General features: G+C 45.2%; 1 protein-coding gene across 3 annotated transcripts in view; it reads left to right on the top strand.

Moving 5' to 3' along the window:
• Positions 1-18,878, top strand: part of LOC109880936 (caprin-1) — a 43,509-nt gene that overhangs the window by 7,768 nt on the left and 16,863 nt on the right. For 2 of the 3 annotated variants that reach the window (XM_031801553.1, XM_031801554.1), the window contains exons 3-10: positions 2,666-2,728; positions 3,257-3,343; positions 4,098-4,345; positions 7,121-7,203; positions 10,573-10,752; positions 11,221-11,273; positions 11,541-11,618; positions 13,396-13,572. In XM_031801553.1, coding sequence (XP_031657413.1) covers positions 2,666-2,728; positions 3,257-3,343; positions 4,098-4,345; positions 7,121-7,203; positions 10,573-10,752; positions 11,221-11,273; positions 11,541-11,618; positions 13,396-13,572 — 969 coding nt within the window. The remainder of the gene's footprint in view (positions 1-2,665; positions 2,729-3,256; positions 3,344-4,097; positions 4,346-7,120; positions 7,204-10,572; positions 10,753-11,220; positions 11,274-11,540; positions 11,619-13,395; positions 13,573-18,878) is intronic. The other variant, XM_031801555.1, reaches the window with a different exon arrangement.

Below are 18,878 nucleotides of genomic sequence, written 5' to 3'. Positions count from 1 at the left end.
GTTGATGACTAGGGTCGATGACTAGGGTTTAATGACTAGGGTTTAATGACTAGGGTTTAATGACTAGGGTTTAATGACTAGGGTTTAATGACTAGGGTTTAATGACTAGGGTTTAATGACTAGGGTTGATGACTAGGGTTTAATGACTAGGGTTTAATGACTAGGGTTTAATGACTAGGGTTTAATGACTAGGGTTTAATGACTAGGGTTTAATGACTAGGGTCGATGACTAGGGTCGATGACTAGGGTTTAATGACTAGGGTTTAATGACTAGGGTTTAATGACTAGGGTTATCGTTGGTTTGCTGGACAACTAAAGAATGATGAAAACATGAAATACTCGTTTCAATGGCATATGAGGAAGTGTTTAAAAAAATAAAATAATAATAATCCACTTAACATTCCTATGGTCGGACCATGGTAAGACCAGCCTCAATGATAAAGAAATGTCCAGGTTTTAAACCATTTTACGTTTATGGTTAAATCGTGTTCAAAATGTTGACTGCCTCTGCTCAGTTTGCAGTGTGCAACAGACACTGACCCTTCTCTCCTAATATGAATGATTTAGTGCCTTCAGTGTGTCCACAGACTCACGTCATTAGATGTTTAATATTAGACATGATCCTACATTATATTTGTCAAACATGACTGGCGTTTAGTGGTGTGTGTGTGTGTGTGTGTGTGTGTGTGTGTCAAGTCACTTAAAAGAAATATGTTTGGATACATTTTCGGGTGCCTCCATGACAGGTTGTACCCAGTAGGCTATCAGCTACACTTTGACATGTTGAATTAAAAGGCCAAGCCCTTGTAGGCTATTTATGTACATTTACCAAAACGTACATTCACAGAATAGTGTTTTTTTTTGCCAATGAAGCCACTTATGCACTTCCCCCAGAGTCAGATGAACAGGAACAACTACCATGCTAACTGTTCCTGTAGGGGGGCGGGGCACCCTGGCAGACTGGGCACCTCTTGAAGGCCAAATGGTCTTGCTCCTAAAACCACAAAATTCCAGGCCTGCGGGAGTATCTATTGAGACAAATTCAGCTAGGTCCCTTCTCGTTTGGTTTCTAGTGATACACCCCTTGCTCTTGGGCTGATCTGGGTAATGCTTCCAGCGTCTTGTGTGTCGGGGGACTTATTGAATTTTAAAAAAAGACTGCAAACAGACACATTTTCTGTTTTGATGGACAACAGTTACTTACTTGCATGGTTTTTCTATTGACGCATGTGCTACTGCACAGGTTCAGTGCCAACATCATTGTGCTGATCATGACAGCAGTTTCCTCTCTGACAAAATCAACCAATGCAAATTGCATTATCCAATTCCTTCCAACTGTGTTTTTTGGAGGGGAGGAGGAGGGTGCTCTAAAATAGACACAGCTGTCCTAGTAAGTCATCATTGCTGCAGACACAAGCGTCTTGCTTTCTGGGTCTCACTGCTTCGTTGCAACATCATCACGTCGTCTTTGCCGACATTGTACAGTTGCACGATGAAAGTGCAGTTCCTGGCCAGCTAGCTCAGGGGTTTTCAAACTCTTCTTGCCAAGGGATCCCCGCCCAGGCAAACCGACGACGCAGGAATCCCCATATGTTAGGAGTAATCAACATTTTTTTTTAAATGAATTGATATGGGAGGCAGTTTTATTTTGACCTGGAAGAGGAAGTGTAAACTCTATCAGTCTATTAGCTAGAAGGATATCTTGGCGGTGAGCAACTTTTTTTGTCATTTTTTTGTCGTTTTAAAGCTAATTTCCTGCATTTTGGCCATGGCTAATGTGGTTTCTCTGCTCAAACATAACACAATCAATGGCATGTGCACTGAATAACACAACTTTGTATCGATTGTCCCTCATTGTCTAGCTTTTATTTGATAGTTTTCAGACGGTACTAGGATCGCAGTTGGGGGAAAACACTGGACTAGAGTTTACACACGTGGTGTTAGCCAAAGCTGTTCTGAAGAAGCTTGTGTCCATCTCATTTAACCTACTAGCTGTAAAGGCACACTTGTATTGTGTTGCTCAGAGGTGTCCAACAAACCTTGCATTTTTGTTCGTGTACCGTTACCATGGGATTAGCAGTTGAACCTGGGGATGAGGTTACCATTGGATCTCTGTTGCAGGTTTTAGTGTTTTTTTTGTTGTCGTTGACCTGATCATACACTTTAAACAACAACAAAAAATCACACTAATCCAGGAATGAGGATCGGGGCATCTGTTTCCCACTTCAACCAACAACTGAGACATTTCAGCTCTTGTTTAAAGTAAAAAAAACGTTAAAAAAACCTTTATTTAACCAGGCAAGTCAGTTTAAGAACAAATTCTTATTTTCAATGACTGCCTACCGGGGAACAGTGGGTTAACTGCCTTGTTCAGGGGAAGAACAACAGATTTGTTTTACCTTGTCAGTTCGGGGATTCAATCTTGCAACATTTTGGTTACTAGTCCAACGCTCTAACCACTAGACTACCTGCCGCCCCTCCACTCTAACCACTAGACTACCTGCCGCCCCTCCACTCTAACCACTAGTCTACCTGCCGCCCCTCCACTCTAACCACTAGACGCGCGCACTAGACGCGCGCACTATATGTTTTGAATTATACCATCAGATCAACACCCTGTTTGTTTCCATTGCAACATACTGTAATGGTTCTTTCTGTTTTATAGGGCAAGCTGGACGATTATCAATCTAAGAAGAATAAAGGGGAACGTCTCAACCAGGACCAACTGGTGGGTCAATTAACCAATAAGGCCCGAGGCGGGGGGGGGGTGTATATGGCTTAATATACCACGGCTAGGGGCTGTTCTTGGGCACGACGCAACGCGGAGTGCCTGAATACAGTCCTTAGCCGTGGTATATTGGCCATATATCACAAACCCCCAAGGTGCCTTATTTGTTGTATTTGCTGTTTATAAACTGTTTACCAATGGAATTAGAACATGGAATGAAATGTTTTGTCATACATGTGGTATGTGGTCTGATATACCACGGCTGTCAGCCAATCAGCATTCAGGGCTCGAAACACCCCAGTTTATAACGTTCAACAACATGCTGTATAAGTCATCTGTAGTCCCTCAACTAACATCACTGGATTGGTGTTTGCAAGCGTTCCACCTCATTGCTTTTCACCAATTAGCCTTCAGTTCAGTGCTTCAAGGAAGCAGGAAGAAGGGATGCAATGCATTGTAAGACTTTGAACAGTATATGTTAGGCTTTCTGTGTTAACCAGTTTCCTCTCGCTCTCTCGCTCTCTGAAGGATGCCCTGACCAAGTACCAGGAAGTGACTAATAACCTGGAGTTTGCCAGGGAGTTACAGAAGAGCTTCCTGTCACTGGGACAAGATGTAAGCAAGACGCTTGACCACTAAACTGCTCCAGGGTGCACTGCTCTGGCTGACCCTAGATTCCTGGGGGGGGGTGGTGTTTCTTTTGGAGTTTAAAATAGAAAATGGCTGGGGGTCTCTGGTGCTGGGGGTCTCTGGTGCTGGGGGGGTCTCTGGTGCTGGGGGTCTCTGGTGCTGGGGGTCTCTGGTGCTGGGGAGTCTCTGGCGCTGGGGAGTCTCTGGCGCTGGGGAGTCTCTGGCGCTGGGGGTCTCTGATGCTGGGGGTCTCTGGTGCTGGGGAGTCTCTGGTGCAGGGGGTCTCTGGTGCTGGGAGGTCTCTGGTGTTAGCCCCATGTCTTTTGGCATTGATATGGCTAACACCAAAGCTCCTGTATGCTAGAGGTACCAGGAGACTGATTTTTTTCAAATATTTTCATAACATTTGTGGTGTGACTCCCTGCCTGCCTATCTGTCTGGGAAATGGTACCGGAGAGTTGGCTCTCGGACCAACCGGCTCCCCAAGCCGTAAGACTGATTAAATAGCCAGACCACAAAATAGTCAATGAGTGGTACCAAAACTATCTGCACTGACTCTCTTGCATGAACCATGCGCATACTCACTAGACTATACAGTGTGTTCAGAAAGTATTCCAGAACCCTTGACTTACTAACTTTGTGTTGTTGGGGAAGGGCTCGTAAGCAAGAATCTCAGGGTAAAGTCTGTATCAGTCGTATTCGGGGCCAACGTGACCAATGAATTGTGATTTCTCTCCAGATCCAGAAGGCGGTAAAGAAGGCAGCGCGAAGGGAGCAGCTCCAGAGAGAAGAGTCTGAGCAGAAGAGGCTGAAGACTGTCCTAGAGCTCCAGTTTCTCCTGGACAGGCTTGGAGAGGACAGTGTGAGGCAGGAGCTGAGACAAGGGGCTGCCAGTGTTGACACACCCTCACTCCTCACCGACACAGAGCTCACTGCCCTGGACGAGCTCTATAAACTAGTGGGACCAGAACCAGACCAAAACACCAGGTTAGACAGTGGGAGAAAATATATTTGTATGGATGTTTTTGTTGTTTTTCTAGGCTACGCTGGGGCGGCAGGTAGCCTAGTGGTTAGAGTGGAGGGGCGGCAGGTAGCCTAGTGGTTAGAGTGGAGGGGCGGCAGTGTAGCCTAGTGGTTAGAGTGGAGGGGCGGCAGGGTAGCCTAGTGGTTAGAGTGGAGGGGCGGCAGGTAGCCTAGTGGTTAGAGTGGAGGGGCGGCAGCGTAGCCTAGTGGTTAGAGTGGAGGGGCGGCAGCGTAGCCTAGTGGTTAGAGTGGAGGGGCGGCAGCGTAGCCTAGTGGTTAGAGTGGAGGGGCGGCAGCGTAGCCTAGTGGTTAGAGTGGAGGGGCGGCAGCGTAGCCTAGTGGTTAGAGTGGAGGGGCGGCAGGTAGCCTAGTGGTTAGAGTGGAGGGGCGGCAGCGTAGCCTAGTGGTTAGAGTGGAGGGGCGGCAGGTAGCCTAGTGGTTAGAGTGGAGGGGCGGCAGCGTAGCCTAGTGGTTAGAGTGGAGGGGCGGCAGCGTAGCCTAGTGGTTAGAGTGGAGGGGCGGCAGCGTAGCCTAGTGGTTAGAGTGGAGGGGCGGCAGCGTAGCCTAGTGGTTAGAGTGGAGGGGCGGCAGGTAGCCTAGTGGTTAGAGTGGAGGGGCGGCAGCGTAGCCTAGTGGTTAGAGTGGAGGGGCGGCAGGTAGCCTAGTGGTTAGAGTGGAGGGGCGGCAGGTAGCCTAGTGGTTAGAGTGGAGGGGCGGCAGGTAGCCTAGTGGTTAGAGTGGAGGGGCGGCAGCGTAGCCTAGTGGTTAGAGTGGAGGGGCGGCAGCGTAGCCTAGTGGTTAGAGTGGAGGGGCGGCAGCGTAGCCTAGTGGTTAGAGTGGAGGGGCGGCAGCGTAGCCTAGTGGTTAGAGTGGAGGGGCGGCAGCGTAGCCTAGTGGTTAGAGTGGAGGGTTGGCAGGTAGCCTAGTGGTTAGAGTGGAGGGGCGGCAGCGTAGCCTAGTGGTTAGAGTGGAGGGGCGGCAGCGTAGCCTAGTGGTTAGAGTGGAGGGGTGGCAGGGTAGCCTAGTGGTTAGAGTGGAGGGGCGGCAGGTAGCCTAGTGGTTAGAGTGGAGGGGCGGCAGCGTAGCCTAGTGGTTAGAGTGGAGGGGCGGCAGCGTAGCCTAGTGGTTAGAGTGGAGGGGCGGCAGCGTAGCCTAGTGGTTAAAGTGGAGGGGCGGCAGCGTAGCCTAGTGGTTAGAGTGGAGGGGCGGCAGCGTAGCCTAGTGGTTAGAGTGGAGGGGCGGCAGCGTAGCCTAGTGGTTAGAGTGGAGGGGCGGCAGCGTAGCCTAGTGGTTAGAGTGGAGGGTTGGCAGGTAGCCTAGTGGTTAGAGTGGAGGGGCGGCAGCGTAGCCTAGTGGTTAGAGTGGAGGGGCGGCAGCGTAGCCTAGTGGTTAGAGTGGAGGGGTGGCAGGGTAGCCTAGTGGTTAGAGTGGAGGGGCGGCAGGTAGCCTAGTGGTTAGAGTGGAGGGGCGGCAGCGTAGCCTAGTGGTTAGAGTGGAGGGGCGGCAGCGTAGCCTAGTGGTTAGAGTGGAGGGGCGGCAGCGTAGCCTAGTGGTTAAAGTGGAGGGGCGGCAGCGTAGCCTAGTGGTTAGAGTGGAGGGGCGGCAGCGTAGCCTAGTGGTTAGAGTGGAGGGGCGGCAGCGTAGCCTAGTGGTTAGAGTGGAGGGGCGGCAGCGTAGCCTAGTGGTTAGAGTGGAGGGGCGGCAGCGTAGCCTAGTGGTTAGAGTGGAGGGGCGGCAGCGTAGCCTAGTGGTTAGAGTGGAGGGGGCGGCAGCGTAGCCTAGTGGTTAGAGTGGAGGGGCGGCAGCGTAGCCTAGTGGTTAGAGTGGAGGGGCGGCAGCGTAGCCTAGTGGTTAGAGTGGAGGGGCGGCAGCGTAGCCTAGTGGTTAGAGTGGAGGGGCGGCAGGTAGCCTAGTGGTTAGAGTGGAGGGGCGGCAGGTAGCCTAGTGGTTAGAGTGGAGGGGCGGCAGCGTAGCCTAGTGGTTAGAGTGGAGGGGCGGCAGCGTAGCCTAGTGGTTAGAGTGGAGGGGCGGCAGGTAGCCTAGTGGTTAGAGTGGAGGGGCGGCAGGTAGCCTAGTGGTTAGAGTGGAGGGGCGGCAGCGTAGCCTAGTGGTTAGAGTGGAGGGGCGGCAGCGTAGCCTAGTGGTTAGAGTGGAGGGGCGGCAGCGTAGCCTAGTGGTTAGAGTGGAGGGGCGGCATCGTAGCCTAGTGGTTAGAGTGGAGGGGCGGCAGCGTAGCCTAGTGGTTAGAGTGGAGGGGCGGCAGCGTAGCCTAGTGGTTAGAGCGTTGGACTAGTAACCGGAAGGTTGCAAGTTCAAACCCCCGACCTGACAAGGTACAAATCTGTCGTTCTGCCCCTGAACAAGGCAGTTAACCCACTGTTCCTAGGCTGTCAATGAAAATAAGAATTTGTTCTTAACTGACTTGCCGAGTTAAATAAAGGTTAAATAAAGGTTAAAAAAAATCTGTCAAAAATCTGTCAAATACATACCATCAACATGATGGTCAACTTGGATGTTTAGAAACTGGGGTTTCACCTTGTTTGTTTGTTGACAACTCCGATTTGAGAGGGAGTTGCAACTCAAGCCTGACCAAGACATTTGTGTCAATGTTGCACTCCATAAAACTGCAGGAGCATTGAACAGCGTGTCAGAGGGGGGGGGGGGGGGGGGGGGGGGGGGGGGGGGGAAGAGAGATTATCTTTCTTTCCTCAAGTTCCAACTTTACCACTCCCATTGCAGATTTACTGACCAGTACGAGGAGGCTTCTCAACACCTCATGGATCTGTTGGAGGGGAAGGACAAAGCTGTGGCAGGAACTACATGTAAGTCTAACCAACAACTGCCTGGGTGTGTTCAGTGATGTTGCTGAGAGGATTCTATATTCTAGCTGACAACTATTTCTGTTCTACAGCATACTTATCTTTGTTGGCATGTTCTTTAACTTGATTTACATCAGGCCCCTCTGCAGTCGTCTCTGCATCGATGGAAGCTACTGAAAAGCATTTGATTTTCATTAAAAATCTAAAATAAAAAATCTAAATGCCAGTGACTGTAAAGTAGCATTGCTGGGGGGGGGGGGGGTTCGGTGTTCCAGTTTGGCCATAGCTTGTTCCCCCAGATCTAATACATCTGGGACCAGGCTAGTTTGGCCATAGTTTGTTCCCCCAGATCTAGTACATCTGGGACCAGGCTAGTTTGGCCATAGCTTGTTCCCCCAGATCTAATACATCTGGGACCAGGCTAGTTTGGCCATAGCTTGTTCCCCCAGATCTAATACATCTGGGACCAGGCTAGTTTGGCCATAGCTTGTTCCCCCAGATCTAATACATCTGGGACCAGGCTAGTTTGGCCATAGCTTGTTCCCCCAGATCTAGTACATCTGGGACCAGGCTAGTTTGGCCATAGCTTGTTCCCCCAGATCTAGTACATCTGGGACCAGGCTAGTTTGGCCATAGCTTGTTCCCCCAGATCTAGTACATCTGGGACCAGGCTAGTTTGGCCATAGCTTGTTCCCCCAGATCTAATACATCTGGGACCAGGCTAGTTTGGCCATAGCTTGTTCCCCCAGATCTAGTACATCTGGGACCAGGCTAGTTTGGCCATAGCTTGTTCCCCCAGATCTAATACATCTGGCACCAGGCTAGTTTGGCCATAGCTTGTTCCCCCAGATCTAATACATCTGGCACCAGGCTAGCTTGGCCAATGACTTTGTCTAATATTTGTTCTCTAGACAGGAAAGACATTAATTATTCAGGAAGACATGCAGTCTTTTAGTTACACAGTAGGTGGCAGGATATTGTAGCAAATGGATTTATAACTTGGAAAAGACTGAAAGGATTCTGTGAGTGTGTTTGGGCTTTATACTGCCAGCTCTCAACAGCCAGTGGTAACTATCCACCGTCTTGTCACACAACTATTTGATGACAAGATTTCTCCTTCATATCCCGAGGTGTCTTGTCTTCAGGGAGATATCTTGGAAACCTAAAAGGCAACCCAGTTCCTGTCTGTTCTGTGATTTCCATGGCCTTGTACAGTAGTTTGAGGGTGCATTCTATATGAGTCATCAAATCAAATGTATTTATATAGCCCTTCGTACATCAGCTGATATCTCAAAGTGCTGTACAGAAACCCAGCCTAAAACCCCAAACCGCAAGCAATACAGGTGTAGAAGCATGAGTAGTCATGGCTATATGAGTGGTGGTTTGAGATTGTGTTAGGTTTAGTTGGCGGGGGGGGGGGGGGGGGTTTATTGCTGAGGTCTTGGGGGACACACACACACACACAATGATTTTGGAACTAACATATCCTGATTTCGATAAGTATTCAACCCCCTGGGTGAGCTTTGGAAGTGGTTACAGCTGTGAGTCTTTCTGGATAAGTCTCTTAAGAGCTTTTCTCACCTATAAGAGGTCGAACGATAAAAAAAAAAATTGGGCCAATTTCAAGTTTTGATAGCAATCGCTAATCAGCATTTTTAGACACTGACTAGATTGCACTCCATGGGGAGACTGCGTGGCAGGCTGACCACCTGTTACGTGAGTGCAGGCAGCAAGGAGCCATGTTAAGATGTTAGCTCGTATTAAACGTATCTTATATCAAAATAAAACAAATCAATCTTAACATAATCGCTAGTTAACTACACATTGTTGACGATATTACTAGTTTAACTAGCTTGTCCTGCGTTGCTTCCAAATGATCGTTTCCAGATTTGACCATATTCATGACCAAAGGCTCGTATTTCTGTGTGTTTTTGTTATCTTATAATTAAGTCTTATGATTTGATAGAGCAGTCTGAGTGGTGGTAGGCAGCAACAGCAGGCTCGTCAGCATTCATTCAAACTTTACTCCGTTTGCCAGCAGCTCTTAAATGAATCGTTTCTGGATTTGACCATATTAATGACCAAAGGTTCGTATTTCTGTGTGTTTATTATATTATAATTTAGTATATGGTTTTATATTTGATAGAGCAGTGTCTGAGTGGTGGTAGGCAGCAACAGGCGCGTCAGCATTCATTCAAACAGCAGCTCTTAGCCATGCCTGAATCACAGCGCTGTTTATGACTTCAAGCCAATCAACTCCTGAGATTAGGCTGGCAATACTAAAGTACCTATAAGAACATCCAGTCAAAGGTATATGAAATACAAATGGTATAGAGAGAAATAGTCCTATAATAACTACAACCTAAAACTTCTTACTTGGGAATATTGAAGACTCATTAAAAAGGAACCACCAGCTTTCATATGTTCTCATGTTCTGAGCAAGGAACTGAAACGTTAGCTTTCTTACATAGCACATATTGCACTTTTACTTTCTTCTCCAACACTTTGTTTTTGCATTATTTAAACCAAATTGAACATGTTTCATTATTTATTTGAGACGAAATAGATTTTATTTATGTATTATATTAAGGTAAAATAAGTGTTCATTGTTCATTCAGTATTGTTTTATATATATATATATATATCTCTGATATTTTAATCGGTATCAGCATTGAAAAATCCTAATCGGTTGACCTGTACTATACAATATTTGCTCATTTATTATTTGAGATTCTTCAAGCTGGTTGTTGATCATTGCTAGACAGCCATTTTTCATGTCTTGACACAGATTTTCAAGTCCACTTGGAAACATTCACTGTCGTCTTGGTAAGCAACTCGAGTGTAGATTTGGCCTTGTGTTTTAGGTTATTGTCCTACTTGAAAGTGGATTTGTCTGTCTGGGAAAACAGATTGGATTTGTGATTATCTCGATTCCGTTTCTTGTTAGCTTCGCTGGTTAGATTTGTCCACCATTATATTGTATATGTCAACAGTGTAGTGTGTTTAAAAAAGAATTGAGTTTCAATTGTTACTGATGACTCCATCACAGTTTGTGTTGGCATGATGGTTTGAAAAGGGGGTATCAGATGGTCCCTTTTGACATCAGCAGTCTCTGCCTAGCTGAGTTGAAAACATCGGCTAGGCATCGGCTAGGTGCTTCTACACCTGCATTGCTTGCTGTTTGGGGTTTTAGGCTGGGTTTCTGTGCAGCACTTTGAGATATCAGCTGATGTACGAAGGGCTATATATATATTTTTTGATTTGATTGATTTGATTCTTCTCAAATGTAGATGTCCACCATATTGTTTTGTACAATTGACATGTTTGTTAATGGTGTTTCTGATGGTATTCTCAATTCCTCTCCCTACCCAGACAAAGCTCTGAAGGACAGCCTGAACCGAGTGCTGCTAAGTGGGTACTTTGACCAAGCCCAGTCTCACCAGAATGGAGTGTGTGAGGAGACTGAGGAGCAGGCCGTCGCTCTAGTGGAGGAGACCGAGGAGCAGGCCGTCGCTGTAGTGGAGGAGACCGAGGAGCAGGCCGTCGACCCAGGTCAAAATCTTTGACGTTGGCGTTTAGAAATGTGCACGGGGTTATAAATTGACCAATGTTATACATATTATGTTAGCTGAATGAGTCTCTTTCCTTGACCATCCTTACAAATGTGCACTTATTCCCCCATTTTTTTTATTTTTTATTTTTATTTGAATGACTAAGCAATACCAATGTTAGCGAAAGTACACTTCAGTTGGTTAATTTGTAATCGAGCTGGAAGCAATACAAATGTAGTTAGCTTAAGTACACTTTAAAGTTAATTTGTAATCGAGCTGGAAGCAATACAAATGTAGTTAGCTTAAGTACACTTTAAAGTTAATTTGTAAGCCATACAAAATGTAGCTGTTAGCTTAAGTTTGTAATTGTTGTTTTATTTTACCACCACAAATTTCCCAATTGGGACAATAAAGATGATTGATTGATTGGCTTTCGTCCTGCGTTCTGAAAGTTATTTTCTCTTTCCAGAGGGCGAAATAGTTGAAGAGTACATAGAGCCCATTGAGGTGGAAGCTACAGAGGTGAGAGGCTTTCCTATCCTGGGTCGTGTTGATTAGAGCTCCGTTTTGGCCAAACTTAAAACGATTAAATAATGGCCCAGCATTTTGTGACGGAAAACTAAAATGAGTGCTTCTTATTGGACAAATTTAATTCAGAATAGTACCTCTCAAGTTCACTGATTTCGGGACGATTTCTTCCGTTTAGTGCCTACTGAACACGACCCTTCTATTTCAGTTCTTATGACTCGGCTGGTTTGTGACGGCGGCCATCTTGTTTCTGTCTTTCAGTTCGTTAACAGACAATTCATTCTAGACACCACATACAGCGACAAGGAGCAAGGAGATGAGTGGACCACTGAAACGGAGGTATTTATGCTGCTCGCCTGTTCCTGACTACCGCATCCTTCGTCCTCCATTTTGTATTGACTCTAATGTGTCCTCTTCACTGACAGTCCACTGGTTCTCTCCCTACCATCACACAACACTGATGGGTATCTTTTTTTGTTGATATAGAAACATTCATAATTTAATAAAAATGTATCTGGTCATTAACAGACAGCATCTGTTAAAGATCCATTGAACATGCTCCACACAAACCAGGTAGGTTGTAGACCGGGTCGGGAGGAAGGGGTTACATTGATTACAAAACAACATCAGTTACATTACCAGCTAACATATTGTAATCGGATACTTAAATTTAAAAAAAAACGTCTAAAATTACTTTTTAAATTCATAAAGGATGTTTGCGAAAGTTGACACCTTTCTGTTTTCGAAATGACATTCAAATCCGCATTCGGGGAAAAAAAGGTGAACGATTCTGACAAGCTAGGGGAAACTGATGACACCAAATACATTTGGATCGCGGGAAAATGGCAGGAATGGGCTTTTGTCAACTACAGTCCAAGATATGTCTTCCAATGGTGCCGACTGCTGTCGGCATCCGAAGATGATCCAACTTGAATATACGGCTTGGATGTTAGGATGACCGCAGCAGGGATGCAAATTAGTCGCGTTTCGGCGAAATTCGCCGTTTTGAATCCAAAATAGGTGACCTACGTGATTCGTGTAGATCTGATTAAGTTTTTTTTTTTGTGTGTGTGTGTGGGGGGGGTTAGATCACTACTGGCTGAAAGCGAACGAGTGATGCGCGTTTGGCGCACTACTGGCTGCTGTATCCAACGCTCAGTCAATCGTTTACATAACAGAATGCAACGCAGCACTCGACTGAAGAGACGACCAATTTACTAGTTGCAGCAGCACGTCCCCTGAACGATAACGAAGAGGTAACGTTAAGGTGAGAAGCCTGACCACGGAGACGGGGGTGAGAAGGTGATGAAGCGTACTTCATGAACTGTGACTGGGAAAAACTACTGGCACTTGGAAAGTTTGAAATAAGGGAGAAAGTGTGGTGGAACAACAATTTAATTTTTCACACGCAAATATCACTTTTCGGTATTGCACAAAGCATGCCATTCCACGAGAGCAAGCATTTATTTTTCAACTCAAGCCCAATCAGTCCTCCATGACGACAAAATCACAATCGACAGATTAGGCTAATGATTTCTTAGTTTGTGGGTTATGCTCAGGTCGAACAATGTTTTCCCTAATCTATTTCCAAGTCCAATTTTTGAAGCCCCACAAGTATTAAATGAAATGACTGAATCTGACAGACGTATTTTTTTTTAAGTATAAAGATATAGCCTTAATGGTATTACATGTAGGAGAAAGCAATGAGTTAGAAGTCTACATGACCAACACAAAGTAAAATGGAACATTGATTTATCCTGCAAAAAAATTGATAATATTGTTTGTCTTCTAATGCCTAATCTAAAAGTAAACTATTCTGATTACTTTAGTTTGGGTAAAAAGTTTAACTGATTACAACTACTAGATTACATTTAGAAAGTAACCAACTCCGGTTGTAGAGCGCCAGTTTAGGGTTGCAACATTCAAAAATATTTTTTTTTTTAAACGTTCCCATAATGCCCTTTAACTTTTTTTTTTTTTTTTTTTTAGTTCTTGTTTATAGATCAGGAAAGTATCAGGAGATTTTCAACCCCAGGTCCTCCTGGGTTTCCATGACAACCCCTGACCATATTTTCCCCCATTTATTTATTTATTTATTTGTTTATTTTTTCTCCAGGTGGTGAGAACCATCCTGCAACTGCCTGTACAGTCAGCCCCTCCCCCTATCACCACAGAGGCCCAATCCCTGAACAGGGCCACGCCCCCAGGCACACCCCCTGCAGACTCGGTGGTCAGGAAGCAGGAGGTCCAGAACCTCTTGTCACAGATGCAGGGACCTTACAACTTCATGCAGGTGAGGATTTAAACAACAACTCTATTTAAGACTGTTTTCCCACAGCGCTAAAGCCCAGGCATTATCTCTGACTGGTGACAGATGCAGGGGCCTTACAACTCCGTGCAGGTAAAGAAGCTGAGCTTTTCAGATTGAGAACTTTCATGTCCTCGAGGCAATTTATTTTGCAGCAAAGGGCATACAGACTATCTCATATTAAACTGTAAAAGACAACCGAAAAACTGATGTTTACTAAAAAACTGCAGGATAGTGCAAAGATCTTTTTAAAAAATTAGGGCTATGACAATATCACGATATTCGTTAGTGTCGTGGGAAGGAAACGGAACGTAACGCAGATTTTAACTTCTTTATGAAAAGCAACCTTAATGTTTCAATCAAACAACGTTGTTGTTGTCCAGAATCACTTGTATTTTAGGGACGAACGATATATCGGTTAACGTATCGGAATCGGACGATATTAGCTAAAAAAATGCCAGCATCTGCACCGGCCCGATGTCTAAGTTTAACACCGATGTGCAAAACCAATGTCAAAGTTGACGTGCCTGTGTAACATAGGTAGATGACGTGCGTACCTGTATAACGTAGGTAGATGACGTGCCTACCTGTATAACGTAGGTAGATGACCTACATACCTGTATAACGTAGGTAGATGACGTGCCTACCTGTATAACGTAGGTAGATGACCTACATACCTGTATAACGTTTGGTAGATGACCTACATACCTGTATAACGTTTGGAAGATGACGTGCCTACCTGTGTAACGTAGGTGGATGACCTACGTACCTGTGTAACATAGGTGGATGACCTACGTACCTGTGTAACGTAGGTGGATGACCTACGTACCTGTGTAACGTAGGTGGATGACCTACGTACCTGTGTAACGTAGGTGGATGACCTACGTACCTGTGTAACGTAGGTGGATGACCTACGTACCTGTGTAACGTAGGTGGATGACCTACGTACCTGTGTAACGTAGGTGGGTGACCTACGTACCTGTGTAACGTAGGTGGGTGACCTACGTACCTGTGTAACGTAGGTGGGTGACCTACGTACCTGTGTAACGTAGGTGGGTGACCTACGTACCTGTGTAACGTAGGTGGGTGACCTGTGTAACGTAGGTGGGTGACCTGTGTAACGTAGGTGGGTGACCTGCGTACCTGCGCCACTCCAATACCTTGACTTTGTCCTTAGCCTCCTAGTGCAGAAATCCCGTTAACGGGATCAAATTCGACAACATCCAGTGAAATCGGAGCGCGTCAGATTTCAAAAAGGCTTTACGGCGAAAGAACACCATGCGATTATCTGAGGACAGCGCCCCGCATTACAAACATTTTCCAAACAAGCAGAGGTGTCACGAAAGTCAGAAGTAGCGATAAAATAAATCACTTACCTTTTGAAGATCTTCCTATGTTTGCAATCCCAAGGGTCCCAGCTACACATCAAATGGTCGTTTTGTTCAATAAAGTCCTTCTTTATATGCCCAAAAAATCTGTTTAGTTTACGTGCTTGATTCAGTAATCCACTTGTTTCCGTCGTTCAAACGTTACCAATAAACTTCGTCCAAACAAGTCAAACAATGTTTCTAATCAATCCTCAGGTACCCTAATATGTAAATAAACAATACAATTTAAGACCGAGAATAGTATTACCGGAGATAAATAATGAAGTGCGCGCCACAATACTACAGTCAAAATGGGAGCCACCTAGAAAAATGACAAATTCTAGCTCATTTATCAAAAACCAAGCCTGAAATTCTTTCTAAAGACTGACATCTTGTGGAAGCCCTAGGAACTGCAATCTGGGAGGTATTCCTTTTGATTTTCCCAATAACAAGGATTTCAATGGGCAGACAGCTCAAAAAAATTAAAAATCTGAATGGATTCTCCTCGGGTTTTCACCTGCCATATCAGTACCGTTTTACTCAGACATTATTTTAACAATTTTAGAAACTTCAGTGTTTTCTATCCAATACTATGCATATCCTAGCTTCAGGCCCTGAGTAACAAGCAGTTTACTTGGGCACGTCAGTCATCCGAATACTGCCCCCGGCCCTCAAGAAGTTAAGCTATTTTGCCACAACTTTGGAAGTATGCTTGCGGTCATTGTCCATTTGGAAGACCCATTTACGACCAAGCTTTAACTTCCTGACTGATGTCTTAAGATGTTGCTTCAATATATCCACATAATTTTCTACCCTCATGATGCCATCTATTTTGTAAAGTGCACCAGTCCCTCCTGCAGCAAAGCACCCCCACAACATGATGCTGCCACCCCGTGCTTCACAGTTGGGATGGTGTTCTTCGGCTTGCAAGCCTCCCCCTTTTCCCTCCAAACATAACGATGGTCATTATGGGCAAACAGTTCTATTTTAGTTTCATCAGACCAGAGGACATTTCTCCAAAAAGTACGATCTTTGTCCCCATGTGCAGTTGCAAACCGTAGTCTGGCTTTTTTAGGGCGGTTTTGGAGCAATGGCTTCTTCCTTGCTGAGCGGCCTTTCATGTTATGTCGATATAGGACTCGTTTTACTGTGGATATAGATCCTTTTGTACCCGTTTCCTCCTGCATCTTCACAAGGTCCTCTGCTGTTGTTCTGGGATTGATTTGCACGTTTTGCACAAAAGTACGTGCATCTCTAGGAGACAAAGTGCATCTCCTTCTTGAGCGGTAGGCCGGCTGCGTGGTCCCATGGTGTTTATACTTGCGTACTATTGTTTGTACAGATGAACGTGGTACCTTCAGGCGTTTGGAAATTGCTCCCAAGGATGAACCAGACTTATGGAGGTCTACAATTTTTTTTCTGAGGTCTTGACTGATTTCTGTTGATATTCCCATGATGTCAAGTAAAGAGGCTCCGAGTTTGAAGGTAGGCCTTGAAATACATCCACAGGTACACCTCCAATTGACTCAAATTATGTCAATCAGAAGCTTCTAAAGCCATGACATCATTTTCTGGAATTTTCAAAGCTGTTTAAAGGCTGTCAACTTAGTGTATGTAAACTTCTGACCCACTGGAATTGTGATACAGTGATTTATAAATTAAATAATCTCTGTAAACAATTGTTGAAAAAAATACTTGTGTCATGCATAAAGTAGATGTACTAACCAACTTGCCAAAACTATAGTTAACAAGAAATTTGTGGAGTGGTTGAAAAACGAGTTTTAATGACTCCAACCTAAGGTGTATGTAAACTTCCGACTTCAACTGTATATAGCGTAGGTAGATGACGTGCATATCTGCAATTGAAGTCGGAAGTTTACATACACCTTAGGTTGGAGTCATTAAAACTCGTTTTCAGCATTGATGTTTTGTATGGTAGAGTTGCGTCAAGTCGATCACCGTCTAATTTTTTTGTTGTTGATACGTTAGATGGGTCAATGTTAGCCTGCTGAGCTAAACTCTAGGCTAAGGCCGTTAAGTGCTCAGCTGCTCTCTAGCAGGTCAACTGTGGTATAGATTAGGGACGGGCACTTCTTTTCAGATATCTGAATAGTCAACATTTTTCTATTGACTCTTAACTAATTTAGAATGACTCAAATGCACGTGGCAGATGTAGACATCGGTTTGGCTAACCACACCAGCAAAAGATGTGGTTTTCGCCATGGTAGAACTGATTCTGTTTTGCATTGAACTGTGTCGGTTATTGTGGCAATTCTGTTAAGTGAACGCCTGTAATTCATCGACCCTGCCAAGGCTTTCGACTCTGTCAATCACCATATTCTTATCGGCAGACTCAGTAGCCTCGGTTTTTCTGATGACTGCCTTGCCTGGTTCACCAACTACTTTGCAGACAGAGTTCAGTGTGTCAAATCGGAGGGCATGCTGTCCGGTCCTCTGGCAGTCTCTAAGGGGGTGCCACAGGGTTCAATTCTCGGGCCGACTCTTTTCTCTGTATATATCAATGATGTTGCTCTTGCTGCGGGCGATTCCCTGATCCACCTCTACGCAGACAACACCATTCTGTATACTTCCGGCCCGTCCTTGGACACTGTGCTATCTAACCTCCAAACGAGCTTCAAAGCCATACAACACTCCTTCCGTGGCCTCCAACTGCTCTTCAACGCTAGTAAAACCAAATGCATGCTTTTCAACCGCTCGCTGCCTACGCCCGACTAGCATCACCGACCTAGAATATGTGGACATCTATAAGTACCTAGGTGTCTGGCTAGACTGTAAACTCTCCTTCCAGACTCATATCAAACATCTCCAATCTAAAATCAAATCTACAGTCGGCTTTCTATTCCGCAACAAAGCCTCCTTCACTCACGCCGCCAAACTTACCCTAGTGACTATCCTATGTCGTGGAAAATTCCTGTATTTACCAAATCATGAGAGCAAACCACACACAAGTCAGTGTTAGTTATCACAAAGTCCATCTTTAAATATATGAGCTCCATCACAAACCTGTGACTCTCAGATCAATTCAGTGTCTATCAATGAATTCTCTGAGGGTCCCTTACACACATTGCAACTGAGATCCTTTATAGCAAAGACACACATAGCCAGACAGCATTGGCATAATTGATCGTTCAGCTTTGTCTCCTAAACTATGTTCTTTTCTCAAACTCAGAACCAAAACAAATCCTCCATATCAACAGGCATATATCAAATCCATCCTATCTTGACAAGATCACAGACACATTGACTGGCACACAGACATTGTGGAGCCAAGAGATACACGCTTGACCTCTCCCCTCTCACCGGCCCAAATAACTTAGTCTTGACATAGAACAGATAACTGCAACCCCGCCACAGTATAAACATTCTGATGAGAAGTAACTTATAAACATATGATGAATATAAAACATCTTACCTATGTTACAAACTAATTCTGATTATTCCCCAACACCTACCGATCCTCGACATCGGCGATGTCATCTACAAAATAGCTTCCAACGCTCTACTCAGCAAACTGGATGCAGTTTATCACAGTGCCATCCGTTTTGTTACTAAAGCACCTTATACCACCCACCACTGCGACCTGTATGCTCTAGTCAGCTGGCCCTCGCTACATATTCGTCGCCAGACCCACTGGCTCCAGGTCATCTACAAGTCCATATGCTAGGTAAAGCTCCGCCTTATCTCAGTTCACTGGGCAGCTAACCGAGCAGCTAACCGATCGCTGCAGCTGTACATAGTCTATCGGTAAATAGCCCATCCAATTTTACCTACCTCATCCCCATACTGTTTTATTTATTTACTTGTCTGCTCTTTTGCACACCAGTATCTCTACCTGTACATGACCATCTGATCATTTATCACTCTGCAAAATTGTTAATCTGCAATATTGTAATTATTCGCCTA

This window comes from Oncorhynchus kisutch, linkage group LG22 (assembly GCF_002021735.2).
Source record: "Oncorhynchus kisutch isolate 150728-3 linkage group LG22, Okis_V2, whole genome shotgun sequence".
Classification (NCBI taxonomy): domain Eukaryota; kingdom Metazoa; phylum Chordata; class Actinopteri; order Salmoniformes; family Salmonidae; genus Oncorhynchus; species Oncorhynchus kisutch.
Note: the sequence above shows the minus strand (reverse complement) of the source record. Positions and strands in the feature narration are given on the sequence as shown.